The 16,401-nt window shown below is 35.5% G+C and overlaps 2 protein-coding genes across 2 annotated transcripts in view; one reads left to right on the top strand and one right to left on the bottom strand.

Annotated features, from left to right (window-relative positions):
* CCPG1 (cell cycle progression 1) overlaps nucleotides 1-2,372 on the top strand; it is a 39,502-nt gene extending 37,130 nt beyond the window's left edge. Inside the window, exon 9 of the mRNA XM_025472719.3 lies at nucleotides 1,216-2,372. Coding sequence (XP_025328504.1) covers nucleotides 1,216-1,405 — 190 coding nt within the window. The 3' untranslated portion in view covers nucleotides 1,406-2,372. The remainder of the gene's footprint in view (nucleotides 1-1,215) is intronic.
* PIGB (phosphatidylinositol glycan anchor biosynthesis class B) overlaps nucleotides 1,967-16,401 on the bottom strand; it is a 38,024-nt gene continuing 23,589 nt past the window's right edge. Inside the window, exons 7-12 of the mRNA XM_049104444.1 lie at nucleotides 13,978-14,029; nucleotides 12,653-12,864; nucleotides 11,987-12,051; nucleotides 4,974-5,187; nucleotides 2,879-3,059; nucleotides 1,967-2,340 (exon numbers count right to left, since the gene is read on the bottom strand). Coding sequence (XP_048960401.1) covers nucleotides 2,227-2,340; nucleotides 2,879-3,059; nucleotides 4,974-5,187; nucleotides 11,987-12,051; nucleotides 12,653-12,864; nucleotides 13,978-14,029 — 838 coding nt within the window. The 3' untranslated portion in view covers nucleotides 1,967-2,226. The remainder of the gene's footprint in view (nucleotides 2,341-2,878; nucleotides 3,060-4,973; nucleotides 5,188-11,986; nucleotides 12,052-12,652; nucleotides 12,865-13,977; nucleotides 14,030-16,401) is intronic.

The following is a 16,401-nucleotide window of genomic DNA, read 5'->3' as shown; positions in this document are numbered from 1 at the left end:
GCATAGATTTGGAGATGTGAAGATAATGGCTCTTTTAGGAGGTAGGGTAGTGCTAGGGTATGAAAAGATTTCAGAACTTTTGTGAAGATCTGAAGGACCTTGTTTTATGCTAAAGGACTTGCTTCATTGCATTCTGGATCACTGGCAACAGCCTGGAGGAATGGTTTCAAAGAGTGAAGCTAGAAGCTAGACGCTGGGCTTTGAAAAAAAAATAGATGTGAGCTGATGAGTATCTGAACTAGAGTAACAGGAGTGGAAGGAGACAGATTTGAATAACATAAGTAAAATTGGTGGTATTTCTTGTGAAAAGAAAAGTAGATAGTAACAATTCCAGATTTCTGGGTTGGGTCACTAGTTGTATAGTGGTATCACTAAGGTAAGGGATACCAGATGTTTTGGGTAAGGGGAATTGGAGATGAGAACTGTGCCTTGTACCTATTGTCAGCCAAGTAGAAAGAATTAGTTGGCCATTAGTTCTGTGACTCTGTCTTGCCCAGATTCTGTGTGTGTAGATAGTCTAGGCTGGGGTATTTATGAAACTCCTGGGGCACATTAACACCTACAGGGTTGTAGAGAAAGAAGGCTAAGAATACCGGAATGTGGTGGCATGAAAATCCAAAGATCATCTCAAGTGAAATGAATATATGTGTCAAGTGCTTTAAACATTAAACAAGAGCCTGGATTTCTTAGTTGGGGAATTGGGTGGCCGTGAATAGCATTCTGAACTGTTTCAGTGAGGTAGTGACAGAAGTAGCCTAATCATATGGAGTTTCAGGAGAGCAGTAAACATAGACCTTGCTTATGAACCTTAGCTGTGGCTATAAGAGAGGAAAAGGAAAAAGAGACTTCCTTTGTGAAAAGAGACTTCCTTTAGTTTGTGAGAGATGTATATATTCCAGCTGAGGAATGAAGCCAGTGGGGAGGGGTTGCTTCTGAATGAGAGGAGAAATAACGGAAACACATCTCATTATTTTATTGTCACATTTCTATTTATCTGTTGAGTATTTCTCCTTTTTGCCACTACAGTATGCTTGTCTATTTTTTCTGTAGGATAAAAGTAGAATACTGAATCTTTTTGGTATTGGTTGTGTTAGGATTATACTTCAGACTAACATCCTTTTTCAGAGTGTTCAGATAATTAATGGAGAAAAACATTAAAATTGTTTGTTTAAATTTAACTCTAACATAGATGAAAAATGTGTTTACTGCTTTCAGTCGACCAGATAAAAAGCAACGTATGGTAAATATTGAAAACTCCAGGCATCGAAAACAAGAGCAGAAGCACCCTCAGCCACAACCTTATAAAAGGGAAGGTAAATGGCATAAATATGGTCGCACTAATGGAAGACACATGGCAAATCTTGAAATAGAATTGGGGCAATTACCTTTTGACCCTAAATATTGATCATCATGATTAAGTTAAATTAGAAAACAGTAACAGAAACATGGATGCTTTCTACAATGTTTGGTGTTGAAACTAAAATGAAATTATCAAGATAATGTCTTTCTATTATTTCTAAGTATCAGTTTGATGACTTTATTACTCAGAAGCATCAAGCAAAAGCTTACTAACTTGCATTTTCCTGTAGTTTAGCTTTGCTGAATTTTTTTGGCTCTGGAAATGTTCAACTGTAGTTTTAAGGAAGCCGGGCATGCAACAGATTTTGTGCATGAAATGAGTCTTCCTTTCAGTGTATGAGCTTAAAGCAAGCTCAAATCATATGACAAAGTGTAATTAACACTGATATTTGTGTTAAGTTTGCAGTAGAGCTTGAAAAAAGTACATTGTGATGGAATTTCATCTTTAACATTTTATAATCTTACACTTGCTTCTTGTCTTTTTGTGGGTTCAAGAGCCCGTTGACTTGTGAAGAATTTGCTGCCTTCTTATGAGCTTGCTGACTTGTTCTCTTGTGAAATTTCTTGCACATCTGAATATTGTGGAAGAAACAATAAAACTACACCATGAGGAAAACTAAAGGTCTTTATTTAAAATCTGGCATTTGTATTAATATATTTTATACTTTGTGACATTTTTCATACATTTCCTCAGTAGTGATATTTGGTAAAGCAGTTCAGTAGTTTTTTTTCCTAGATCCATGAATCTTACTCAGTGTTTACAGGCATATTTATGCAGCATCTGAATATTTGTACCCAACAATGTCTATTTCTTCAGGAAAGATTTAAACACAATTCAGAATTTCATCTTCTGTTGAGTGTCCCTTTTTATTTCCGTTCGTAGACATATATGTGACTTCCAGTTCGACCTTCTGGCAAGTGAGTGTGGAAGAACACAGCAGTTCTCTCATAGTTGCTTGCAATTAGGAAAGCACTTATTTCCTATAAGTAAATAAATGTTTACATAAAGGCTACATTTTGTTGAGTCTGGTTTCAAAACTTTTAGAATGACCTGATTGGCGCCTCTACCACTTGTTTAATAAAACTATATTTTCTTTTTTAAATTGATTTTAGAGAGTGAAAGGTAGCACAAGTGGGTAGGGAGGTGCAGAGCAGGGGTGGGGAGAGAATCTCAAGCAGCTCCATGCTGAACATAGAGCCTGACTCCGGGGCTCAATCTCATGACTCTGAGATCGCAATCTTGAGATCCCAACCTAAGCCAAAACCAAGAATCAAACACTTTTAACTGACTGTGCTACCCAGGTACCCCAAAACAATATAATTTATTAATAAAAGAATTTACTCCTGGTAAGTAACATATATTTTGATAGTTACAGAACTGAGATGGATTTTGACCAGGGAAAAGAGCCAATTACAAAATAATGGGAGTTGAAAGGGACCATAAAAAAGCTATGCTATTTACCTGAGAGCTAAACTAGAGGCGAAATAGTGAGTTTTCCCTTTTTTCATATTTCCTTACCTCCTCTAAAATGCTGAAGATGATCAAGTGAGTAGGCAATGTTGAATCATTGTGAAACTCTTTATATAGCCAGTTTAAGGGATTTAGGTAGAATATATCTGCTTCATCAAGGTACTGACTCTTTCCAGTCAGGTCTGGGGGACACTGGAGAAATCTCATGGGAAGTGGGTAGTGGACATGGCTGTAAAGAGAAAGTTACCATTTAGTTAAGTTAAAAAGGTCAAAGTTTTCCAATTAGTCTCCAGATCTGTCATGTTCACATGATAAAATGTGAAGTCTGAATCTAAACCAGGTCCCATTAAGGTTAAGAAGCAAGCCTTTAATGTACTTTCCCCTGTGCAGCAGCAACATAACTTTCACATCCAAGATTAAAGCATGAAACTCCATTTCAAGGTGAGATAGCAGTGTGGGAGACTCCATATTCTAACATTAGTATGCTTTTCCAAGAATGGAAGGGGCCTTTGGGATGAGCTGAATGACTTGTTAATAAGAGAGTAAAATTCCCTATAGGCTTAATTGGCAAGGTAGAAAACTTCATGAACCAGAAGGGATTCCCGTTCTCTTCCCTTTCTGCTCTGAAAAGGGATGGATCACATCCTTAAATAAGTTGTTCCTGTGTGTATGTGTGTGTGTGTTTCTTTTTTTTGTTGTTGTTGTTCCTCTAAGATTTAGTAAGAGGGAGCAACATATGTTCACTGATTAAAATCCAAATAAGTAATGGTTTTATTGTGGCATAGACTAGAATACATGCAAAAAAGACTGATTGATGAATTATGACAACTTAAGGCAGTCACTTGGGCCCTGCAAAAGCCATGTTTGTAACTGCCACAGGAAGAATAAATACATGATAGAGGTTTATGTTATTTATGAACTGCATTCAAAGTAAATTTACACAAGCCCTAATACTTTAACTTGTATGATTTAGAAGAGGAAGCTCTTGCTTCAGGAAAAAAAAAAAAAAAACAAGCTGAGAAAAAGCTGCAAGTCTTTCTACTGCAAAGTAAGCATTAGAGAATTTTTTTTTCTCCATTGTGCAATTTGAAAAACCATAAGATGAGAACTTGGTGAAGTACTTACAGCCTAAACCTAAGACATCAACAACTACAACCATGTATGGAGACTATCTTGATGGCTCTAGAATTCCTATTCTCAGCAGTGTTACTGCTAATGTGAACATGGAGGGACAGTGAATGTACCACTCTCAGTTCTTTTTACATAGTAGATGAACCTCACAATTTGAAGGGATATTTGGGTATTACATATATCCTGTGGCTTTTGCCAGCAGTCCCAACTTTTCCAAATTGTGTATTAGTGATTGGCATGAATGACCAAGGTAGAGTATTGCAAAAGTGTTAAATTATCTTAAAATGACATTAGCTTTGATATTTAGTTGATTGAATGTGCACATGGAAAATCAACTTCAGATCGATTAAAGTCAGGTTAAGTAGGTATAGAACTTTTTAAAGGAAAATGGTTGGTTTACCCTCATACTGTTATTGGGCAATTTGGAAGCACTGGACCAAATGGATTTCTTTTTAAATGCCCTGCATAGTTAAGGTAGTTTTAGTGATGTATTTCTCAGAAATACTTAAATCAAGCATTAGAATAGTATCTAATTGAATTTCCTAATTTTTACAGGTGAAATAACTAATATAAAAAAAGAGATTAAAAAAAAAAAAAAAACTTGTTTAAGACCAGGGCAGCAGTCCAGTATTTAAATCTGGATTAGAATCGAGTGTTTTGAGATAAATTCAAAATCATAAAAATTTAAGATGTATTACAAAGATCTGTAGGAAGTTCAATGATAATTTCTTTTATTAAGGGTACCTTCAAATAACCTATAAAATATTTTATGACATTTAAAGTGGATCATTTAAATGTAAGTCATTCACATTTTTAAATTAACACAGTATTTAAAAGTGATATATATGATTTTCATTGACATAGTTCAAATGGCTTTTAAAATTCAATGAATATATATGAGTGGAAGTTTCAGATTTCTTCGTCATTTGAACAGTTAATTAAATTCAGGAATCTGAAAGGAATTTTAAAGTTTCATTTTCTTAATAGCACATAGTGGAACAACTTTTATTACCTATAATAAGGAGTAGAGTGGCAAGGCATCATGATAAATACTGAAGCTGAAGATTTATTGCGATTATTGTAACAGAGTTCTTGAATGTGAGTCATGACATCAAGAGTACCTCGTTGATGAACTAAACCAGTATAGAGGGCGAGAAGCATATTCGATAAAAATAGGAAACTGAGAGCTGGTTTCTTCCATGTTTTCAGGTGGTTTAGTGAGTACCCTGTATGAAGATAGACATGTTGAACTGTAATACTGGCCATTCTTGTTTTAGAATAGCTAAGCCAATGTTAACTGCAAATACATTTGTAATTTTTAATGGAAGTAGCACAGACTGAAATGGTGTCATGGAAAAACAAGAAATAAGCAGTAGGTCATCTTTATAATTTCTCCAACTATTCACTCTCATTGTCCTCAGGTCTTTAGCTTTTTCTAGAAAAAAGGAGGGATAGTGAAAACTATGGCTAGGGATTCCAGCAGACCCAGATTTGAATTCTCACTCTGGCACAAATTGCTTTACTTTGCTGAGCATTATTTCCCCCATCTGCAAATGGGGGTACAGTAACTTTTCCAACAGTATCTTGTCCAGTGCTTGTCCTGTTACACAGAAGTTCATTTACCTCTCTCTCCTCTTTAATCTCCCAAACACTAGCAATGGATTGTGTCTCCATAATTCTGGAGGATGTGTGGCAGTGTGTCCTCTTAAAAAATACACCACTAGGAGATTTTCAGTAGTTACTATGTGTATGGTGGCATGAATATCTTTTTCTGAAAAAGTATGTCTTATCTTTCACTACAGTGTTGGGCAACTCTGAGATGCTGAACAATTTTTCTTTTTTAATTTGTAAAAGTAATTCTTGCATGTAGCAGAAAACCGAGCAGAACAAATAGAGTAAATTAAAAGTCCCCTGTCCCTTCCTATAGTCCTATTCCCCAGCAATAGTCCCTCATATTAAGCACATAGGATCTGTTGAAAGTACCTATAAAAGAAAAGACCTTTGCAATGGAAAAGAATAGGCTTATTAATGAACTTGACATTTTGTTCATACTCCACATGTACTGTCTCCATGGAATTAGATAATTGTTCTTTTGGAATTTGGGTATCCAGGATCCAGTCTGTGGCTTGCCTGCAATTTTAGCACTAATTCCTGCTGGGGACAAGGCACTGTTTTCCATGATCATCACCTAATTGACTGCTATCAGCTGTCTTAGCTTGGCTCAAACACTGACAGTAATTGAACATGAATAAAATTAATTTCGAACAGTTGCCATTTAAAGACACTAACATAAACTTGGCCTCAGAAGGGCTGTTCAAAAACAGAAGTAAATGAAGACCTGTAATTTACTTGAATCACATCTGGTACTTCACATTAGCTGAAGGCACTCATTTTTGCAACTTAGCCATTTCTATAAATTAAAAAAGAAACAGTATTAACATTCAGTTTAAGAAAAACTGAAGGTACATTTTGTTGTACAGTTAAATGTATCTTAATTAGGTAAGGTGCCTTTACAGATTTTATCTGTTTTCATCGCTTTGAAGATTATAAATAATATATTGTACATAAATAACATCTAACAATTGAAAATAAAATAGGCATGCCTGGGTGGCTCAGTGATTGAGTGTCAGCCTTCCGCTCAGATCGTGATCCCAGGGTTCTGGGATCAAGTCCTGCATCGGGCTCCCCGCAGGGAGCCTGCTTCTCCCTCTGCCTATGTCTTTGCCTTTCTGTATGTCTCATGAATAAATAAAATCTTAAAAAAAAAAAAAAAAGGAAAAATAATAAAATAACTTCATCTATTCCAAGATGAAGTTATTCTAAGATCTCTGATACCTGCCACTTATTTGATAGCCAAACCAAATTTGGTCAAGGAATCTTAGATGCTCAATTTTGTTCCTCTATGCAGTTTTAGGTTACCTGTAATTCATTCTATTAGTTGGAATGTCATGTATCCCTCACTCTTACTACTACTTGAACTAGCTGATTAGGCAAAGCATATTCTAAAACGTAGTGTGACTAAAAAATGAGAAGATCAAGAAAACTAAACCTACATTAAAACATATCTAGATTTATGTTTGCAGTGGTAAAATGTGGAACCTACTGAAAGTTTGAGAACTAGAATTAACTTTATTAAATTGAAGTAGGATTCCAGAAGTTCTCTTATCTGTAATAGTTACAGGTACAGAACTAATAGGCCAGCAAGCTTAGGAGCTATGCTTTGTTGGGTAGAGAAGTTAAAGCTAAATATACTTAGTGGCCTCAGATTATAAAAAGCTACATTAAAGCCTACCCTTAGCAAGGCATTTTAGAAGACAACTTACCCTCAGGAATATTCAAATGAAGCATAACGTGGGCATTATGAAATGTTCACTCATCAATAGTTTGTTCACTCACTAAATACTCCTTGAAAGCTTTTCAGAAGCTGGCATTAGGGACACAATAGAATGGGTGATAATAAAACTGGAGTACATGGCGGTGAATGCTGTAAAAAAGGCATTGTGGGTAGAATGCTGGAAGAAAATGTGCTTGTATTTCCAGCAGTTTCAGTAAAGAGAAGAGTCTTAAATTAGGTAATGCTTATATTTTCTCTGTGGTGATATTAGGATGGATCCTGTCAGAGAGAACTGAATCTCCCTCTTTGGGGAAAAAATATATAGAAAATGCTGGGAAGAGAAGGGAAGAAGGAACAGTTGAATAGACTTGAATTTGAATACTCCCAGGGTTTTCAAACTATCTGACACTGAACATTACCAAGGGGATTTCAAAAACTGGAGTTGTTAAATGGAGAGCTGGAAATACATTACAGCTGCAGCGCTTAGTCTGCACCACAAGAGAAGCTTAAGATTCATGGTTTTCTTACAGGGAAGCAGTATGGTTTCTTCAGTATTCACAAAAGGTAACACGATCCTAGTAGCTGCCATCCAGTAAGTCTGTGTAATTGTATGTACAAATCATATACACACACCCTTCTCACTGAAAAGATCCACCCTAAAATGAGCTAGCTTCAGAATGGGATGGATAGCACAATGTAACGTAAGCATTACCTAACCTGAAATGTGAAACTCCCTCTGCCAATTACTTGAAGATTCTGCAAATACAAGCTTTCTTCTGTAAACCACTTACAGAAATCCTTCAGCCTCTCATGTAATTTCCATGAGAATAAAAACTTACTGTCTGAACAGTAGTTCCCCCCTTCTCTGTGGGGGATCCATTCCAAGACCCCTCCATGGATGCCTAAAACTGCCGATAGTACAGAACCCTTACTCTTTTCCTATACTCCTGTGTTGAAGTTTAACTTACAAATTAGGCATGGTACAAGGTTAATAACATTAGTAAAATACAGTAATTGTAACAGTACACTGTAATGAAAGTTATATGGATGTGGTCACAAAATTTATTTTACTGTAGCCATCTTCCTTGTGATGATGTGAGATGGTAAAATGCCTATGTGATGAAATGAAGTATGGTGAATGATGCAGGCATCGTGACATAGCGTTAGGCTACTACTGACCTGAAGCTAGGTCAGAAAGGGGATCATCTTCTCGACCGCGGCTGACCGCAGGTTACTGAAAACTGGAAAGTGAGTAGTGAATAAGGGCCTGCTACCACAGTAACTCTAACTCAGGGCTAAATAACATCCCAGAATATTGAATTTGCTCCTGTTATTTATGCCAACAAAAAGATACATAAAAGAAGTTGTAAGAATTTATAAGACTGATAATTATCTCTGGGAAATGGAGTTAGATGATTAGAGGATGGCACTATAGGGTTTTTTTCTTTTTGTACCATGAGTTTATAATAAGCATATTGGACTCTTAATCACTATCATCAGACTAATATTAAAAGTTGTAAGTCCATTATGTCCCAGCTGACTACTCTTCAGGATAAAATCTAAAAACTTGAGTATGTAAGAAGGCCCTGTATGAGTTGGTTCATTCTTTACTCAGCCATATCTCCTAATCATCCTATGATTTATCTTGATATACAGTTATTTTTTAAGTTACGGATATTTAAGTGTTACAGATTGTACAGATTAAGCAATGATACCAGTTCCTTCTTACCAAGGTGTAAGGTTCATTGTAATGGAGAAGTTAAGGGCTGTACGTTGCTGATCTCATCAAACACGGGTAGGAAGGATGCACCCATGTTTTGGCAAGACTAAACAGAAAATCTGATCTAAACACCCAAGAAAAAGATCTCGACCAAGTTCTACTAACCAGAGATGTTTCCTTGGGAAAGCTGTTTGGTTAACTTAAATTCAGTGTTTGCATGAACGAAACAAAGAGTGGTTTAATTCTGTGATGGAAAATACAGGAGAATGGGCCTGGGAAAGAGACTTTATTTTTTAATTTTTATCTTTTTTTCAAGAGAGGCTTTATTAACAATAAGGAGAATATTAGGCACAGAGGTATCGGGAGAATTTTACATTGCTACTTTGCTAAGGAAATAAAACTATTTTCATAGAAGTCCTAAGTAGTGCCAAAACCAAAGATGGTGAAAGGCATTTGGTGAAAGGCATTATCAGCATTTTATGTCAAGAGATTAATTATCCAAATAACCACCTGAAAGAGTGAAAATGTCCCTGAGGAGGGGAATGGGGAAGGAGGGCAGAGAACCATTGTTTTTTAAAACAAGTTAACGGAATGGCTTTTGAAACATGTATGTGCAGTTTTGATAAGACAATTAGCTTATGGAGAAAGTGTTCTAATCAGAGACAAGCAAGTCTGTATTGGCTTCTTTGGTAAAACAGATGAAGCAGATACCCAACCTAGAATTAGTAGCAGGTGTTGGAAACCTCAAATGACAAAGAGATTCAACTAAAAATTTCAATGTTATTAGACCAATGGCACCTTCCTTTACACATAGGGAAATGGAGGCACAAGATTATATAGTTCACTAAGGATCAGAGCCAGTTACAGAAGGTGTGTTTTCCAGAGTTAGTCCTATTCTGGATAGAGCTGAGGGAAATTCAGATTAGGCAAGAGAAGTTACTGTAGTTTGAAAACATGGCTGCAGTTATCCCTCTTTGTGTGTCTAATCCCTACCTGAGCCGGAAGTTTCTCTCTTGAATCTGGCCTGGCTTTGTGACTTGCTTTGTCCAAGAAACTGGTGGAAGTGACAGTGAGCCAAACCACAGACAATAATAAAGTTTTAAGCTATGGGGTCTTAAGGTGGTTGTCGCACAGCAATTGCTGATTTAGAGTTGTCATGTTTATATAAAAATCAGGTTATAATTGGTCACAAAATAATAAAAAGATTGGAGGTACAGTAAAACTCAAGATTTTATGTAGTTAGAAAAGACCAACGAGCCATTTAAAACTACTCCAAGAGGACACCTGACGCTGTTCCTGATCATCCAAAGACTGATGTCCAGGTGAGCTCACTGCTGACTCTTAGTGGGAGAACAAGTCTCCTAGGAATTAGAATCTTCAGGTTCAATTCAAGGACCTTAGGTATATGTGTCCAGAGGAGGCATCACATCCTCTGAGATGAGGGGTTTTGCTAGCTCTCAGTCCTTTAAAGATCCTTCTGAGTGGACAAAGGACGGAACAAAGGCTGATTCTTGTTCATTAGGGATCATCTTCAACCTCATCAACATTTTATCTCAATCTTTGGGATTGGAAACAGGTTACCAGGAACCTGCCACTTAAGATTCATTCTTTTGGACTGAGAATGAGGATTCAGAAAACCTAGTCTTTCTCTAAAACTCTATAAAGACATGGCACAGAAGTAGATTGCTAGAAAACCTCATATTATAAAAATGGAATGAAACCAAGTTCCTAAACTATCAAAACAACACACAAATATTTGTCCTCCAGTATGGCAACACATCTGGGCAGAAACCAAACTTGATTTAATTATAACTCTAATTCCAATTCAGGTGGTTGTAAAGAAAAATTTTAAGTCTGAACAGTGATTCATGTACAGATTTGCAGGTTTGCTTTGGTGACTGGGCCCACTATTCTTATGACTTGCCAAATTGCTGTTAGATGCCTATATTTTGTGCCTACATCTGTATATGAAGTGAGACTATAAAGTAGTGGCAAAAATGAACTTTTAGTTTCAGTACTTCGGATGTATCAAATATTTAGATGTATATGGGTGTGTGTATATACATACATCAATTATATATGTGTTCTTATATAATGTTTGTATATCAATTGGAGAGAGTACATACATCTGAGATTTGTAGACGATGTATACTTGGTCAAAGGTGGCTGCTTAACTCTGGGTTTTTTTGTGTTTGTTTTTAAGTATAAAAAGTTTGATACCATTAACTCTAGTTTTTCCCAGCTTCCAGTCTCAGCTGTATACTTATTTCTTCCCTCCTCAGTCCCGTGATTTTTTTTAAGTGATTAATATTTGAGGGAAGCCAACAGTCATTTATTATGACTGTTATTAGCCCGAAGTTAATAAAGTTTCAATTCATAGTTTTCCCAAACCAACCAATGTAAAAATTCACATTTTCCAGAGCTGAGTAATATAAGACTTTGTAGAAGTCACATGTAAAAAAATTACTGCAAAAGACCTAGAGGAAAAATGGAGAAAAGGCCAAAAATAAAATCAGGCATGGGGATCACTTTAAAAACTGCATATGCATTAGAATGAGTCTTAAAGGGGGCAGATGGGTATGAAGAAGCATTAAAAAGTCTCAACAGCTATAAATATATTTGTGGACTGAAGAATTTCATAGTTTAATCATAAACTTAAAATGCTATTCTAAAATAGACAAATTTCCTTACTTTAAAATGAAAGATTCCTACTAGCCAGAAACATCACCACCCAAAGGTCCTTTGGATATTAAATCCTTATGTTTTTATATCACATTATAGGACACAGAAAAAAGTATATTTGGGCTGCAAAAGGAATACTGCAGTAATATAGCTTATAATTAAGAAGCATTTCTCATTTAGTAATTGAAAAGTATTTTAGTGTCTAAGGAAAATTTATCGTCCTATTTCTATATTGTCTATTTCTCTATTGTCTATTTCTCAACTTTTTCTGTTAAACAAAAATACTTACCACAAAACACCATACAAAATGGTAAAACTGGATAGATAAACCTGAATTCTTTGTGGCTCAAAATGCTATAATAAAAAAAGATATTAAGAGAAAATATTATTTTTCCATATTACATGATAGTTGGAGAAATAAATATATTGAAAATATAATCTAGTTTTCTAAATACTGAGACTGAATTTCATGATTCAGGATGTAGTCTCATTATTTTTTAGTTATAAGGTGGTGATATGTTAAAAGTAATCCTAATCCTAACATTTGATGTCAATGTGAAGTTGTAAAGTACAATTACATTCTAAAGAAGATTTCTATTACCAATCCAATTAAGTCATATTACTCAAAATTTGGAATAATGATATATATACATTTTCATTAAAAAATATAATTTCTCTGGTCCTTCAATACTCAAAATTGTGGTAGTTTCAGTTTTTAAAACCAAATACAGTTTTTTCAACTTCTTAAAAATTGTATTCCTTGTGAACTGTACATATCAGAAGTATTCATTCTGAGCATCAACCTAATTATTACCTTTTCTGTCTGCTAAATAATCCCCACTAACAAATCATAGGAGTTTATACATTTGCAGAAGATAAACAGTTTATTTTTTTGAAGAATTTAAATTCTTGGTAACATTAAAAAATTTAATGATTTGGACAAATAAAATCTTACCTATAAATTAGCAGTGTCCACAGCACAGTTACCAAAAGTATTCGGTACCTCTTTGGGGCCAGAAAGCAGCCATGAATAAAGAAGGGTAAGTGAGTACCCAAGACAGCTGGAAATCCTTGACTGAAGTACCAATGCCATGGATGAGAACCGTAAAATGTTCCCAAATTCTGCAGCACGTTAAATTTCAAAAAGTTATACTGAACCAAGGTCCACTGGCATAGTTGATAGAAAGAGAAATAGAAATGTATTAGTGCCAAGTATGAATCTTTGGGATTAGGGAATTTGGCAGAATCCTGAATGAACTCTAAAAACCAAATAATGCTTTAAATAATTTTGATTAATGACCACATGAAATCATTCATTTTAATGTTCTAAGTTTTAATATGTTCTGCTAATATATAAAAAATCTAGGTTTCTGCAATTCAAGAAAGCATGAATAAACATGTATTTTAACAATGGTTTCTGCAATTCAAGAAAGCATGAATAAACATGTATTTTAACAATGTAAATTACACATACAATAAGAGATAAGATCCTCAAAGATAGTTTTTTACATGAGTATGCGTGTTACCCATGTTAAAAACTTTAGTACCTTATGATATCACACATTAAGATAAAGTTTTGAAAACATCACCTTTGAATTGTAGCACAAGGTAACAGCAATAACAGCAGTTAACAGGAAATGCTCATGTCTGCCAGTCACTAGTGTAAGCATTTACATGCATTATCTCACCTAATCTTCAACTTTATAAAACAGGTACCAGTTATTTCTAGTTAAGGAAACTGGCAAGAAAGGTACATAACTTATCCAAGGTCACATAGCTAATAATGAGGGCACTAGGTTTCAAATTGTGGTAATCTGATTCCAAAGCCCCTAAGTGACTTAAAATCAGGGAACTTAAAAACAACTATACACCGTTACCAACAGTCGTGACATTAAAATGTGAAATAAAATGCAAATAAAATGCTTGAAGAAGAGTATTCTGATTGTTTGAAGTTCTGGATGATTAACTTGAGGCCAATTAAAATTATTTAAAAATTTAATCTTTATCGTTACAAACCTGACTAAATTATGCAAACTTGACAACAATGCCATAAAATAGAATCCTTTTAACTGCAACTAGGAATACGCAATTCTATTTTATGGAAAACAGCAAATTGAATGAAAGGCAAATGCCAATAGTTTTTTTTTTAACACATCCCATAAAATTTTTAAAAAGTTATTTGCCCGTGTTCCCAAATACTCATTAATAAGTCAGATTGAGTTTTTAGTGTAATAATGGTTAGATTAAGAATAGTTGTTAGCTTAATATATTTTTACTTACTTGACCAAAAAAAATACGATCAATTATCAGAGACAAAGTTAAAGTGACAAACCTGAAAAACAAAATAGAAGAGTGATTTACATTCTGAACTTACTTACTGAAAATTCAATATTGGCATAAAGCTTTGAAAATGCTTGGCATCAAGAGTCACTGTAAAAATCCTTTACAATTTTTCCAACTGAATATGGATTTACACATTGAAAGATCTTTCACTGATAGAAGCTGTATTTAAGGAAAGTTTCTAAAAGTAATAAATACTGTATTATCGTTGCACAAAAAAAAAAAAAAACAGGGATCCCTGGGTGGCGCAGCGGTTTGGCGCCTGCCTTTGGCCCAGGGCGCGATCCTGGAGACCCAGGATCGAATCCCACGTCGGGCTCCCGGTGCATGGAGCCTGCTTCTCCCTCTGCCTGTGTCTCTGCCTCTCTCTCTCTCTATCTGTGTGTGACTATCATAAATAAATAAAAATTAAAAAAAAAAAATTAAAAAAAAAAAAAACAAAAAAAAAACATTGGCAACTTAAAACTATGCACATTTAATACCTCATTGTTCATCAAGGGTCAAGAATCCAAGTGGAGGGATCCCTGGGTGGCGCAGCGGGTTGGCGCCTGCCTTTGGCCCAGGGCGCGATCCTGGGGACCTGGGATCGAGTCCCACGTCAGGCTCCCGGTGCATGGAGCCTGCTTCTCCCTCTGCCTGTGTCTCTGCCTCTCTCTCTCTCTCTGTGTGTGACTATCATAAATGAATAAAAAAAAAAAAAAAAGAATCCAAGTGGAACTGAGCTTGGTGTCTCTGGGTCAAAGCTTCTTCTGAATTGTTAAAATGTTGGCTGGTGCTAGAGTTTCATCTAAAGGCTTAACTGGTTCTGGTGGGGAAATCTCCTTCCAAGCTCACTCAACATGGCTGTTGGGAGGGCTCAGTCTTCCAAACGTGACCTTTTCTTTTTTTTAAGACTACCTCCTGACAAGGAGACTGGCATCCCCCAGGGTGAGCCAGCAAAGAGAGAGTAAGATGGGCATCTGACATAGATGCCACAGCCCTTTAATAACCCAATCATGGAAGTGACATCCCTTCTGCCACATTTCTGTTTGTTAGAATTCAGTCAAAATGTCCAGCACCAGCTCAGGGGAGGGGAGGCAGAGGATACAAGAAAAAGGTGTGAATATTAAGATGATGGGATTAGTGGGAGCCATCTCAGAGGCTGCCTACCATAAACATGTGCACAGAAAAGAACACTATAAGCCTTCCTGAATCATCACTATATGGACACAACTGTGTAACTGTCATATAGACCAGGATAGAGAGCATTAGCAGCACTTCAAAAGGCTCTTCTGTCTTTCCAGTCAATCTCCACTCCCTTCCCAAAGGTGACCACAATCCTGACTTAGGATACTGTGGATGTTTTACCTTTTACTGAGTTTTACAAAAATGAAATCACACTGTAGACTCCTTTCCAGTTCCTTTCAATCATGTTTTTGAGATTTCACTACACTTTTTATACATTGCAGTAGTTCATTCATTTATACTACTATATAGTATTCCACTGAATTAATATACCACAATGTATTTATTCTGTTGATGGACACTGCTTAACTTTTTTAGCTCTTATGAACAGTGCAATGAACATTCTTCTATGCACCTTTTGTTTTATATATATATATACATACACACACACACACACACACACACACACACACATTTCTGCCTAGTATATACCAGGGTTGAATTACTGGGCCCCACAGTGTAAGTACAATCAGTTTTAGTTTTAGCAAATTCTTACTGTTTTCCAATGTGGTTGTATCAATTTATATTCCTACAGGAATATATAAGGCCTCTATATCCTTTTAGGACATTTGGGTAGATGTATACTAGCATGTCATGGTGGGTTTAATTTACATTTCCTTGGTGGCTAATGAGGTGAGTACCTTTATACCTCTTAGCCATTTAAATATCTTTTGAAGTACCTGTTCAGGTCTTTTAATCAATTTTCTATTATCTTTTTCTTACAGATTTGTATGAGTTCTGTATATAATTGATAGAAGTTTTTTCTTGGTGTTGTGCTTTATACTGCAAACGTCTTCTGGTGTGAATCTTATAGACAAAAAGTCTTGAATTTTAATGTATTCAAGTGTATCTATCTTTTCCTTTATAGTTAATACTATATTCTATTTAGGAAAATTTTGCCAGCCTCAAGGTCATGAAGACATTCTATCATATCTTAGAGAAGTGCAACTCTTTTACCTTTACAGTAAGGTCTATAATTCCCTGGATTATTATTTATTTTTTTGCTGATGGTGGCAAGTAGGGGTCAATATTAATTTTTTTCCCATATGGATATTTAGCTAATTATATATTTATTAAAAAGACTATCCTCTCTCTACTGTATTACCTTATTGCTGTTATCATAAATGAGTGACTTTTTGT

The sequence above is a fragment of the Canis lupus genome, chromosome 30 (genome assembly GCF_003254725.2).
Source record: "Canis lupus dingo isolate Sandy chromosome 30, ASM325472v2, whole genome shotgun sequence".
NCBI lineage: Eukaryota > Metazoa > Chordata > Mammalia > Carnivora > Canidae > Canis > Canis lupus.
This window is presented reverse-complemented; position numbering and strand designations above follow the sequence as displayed.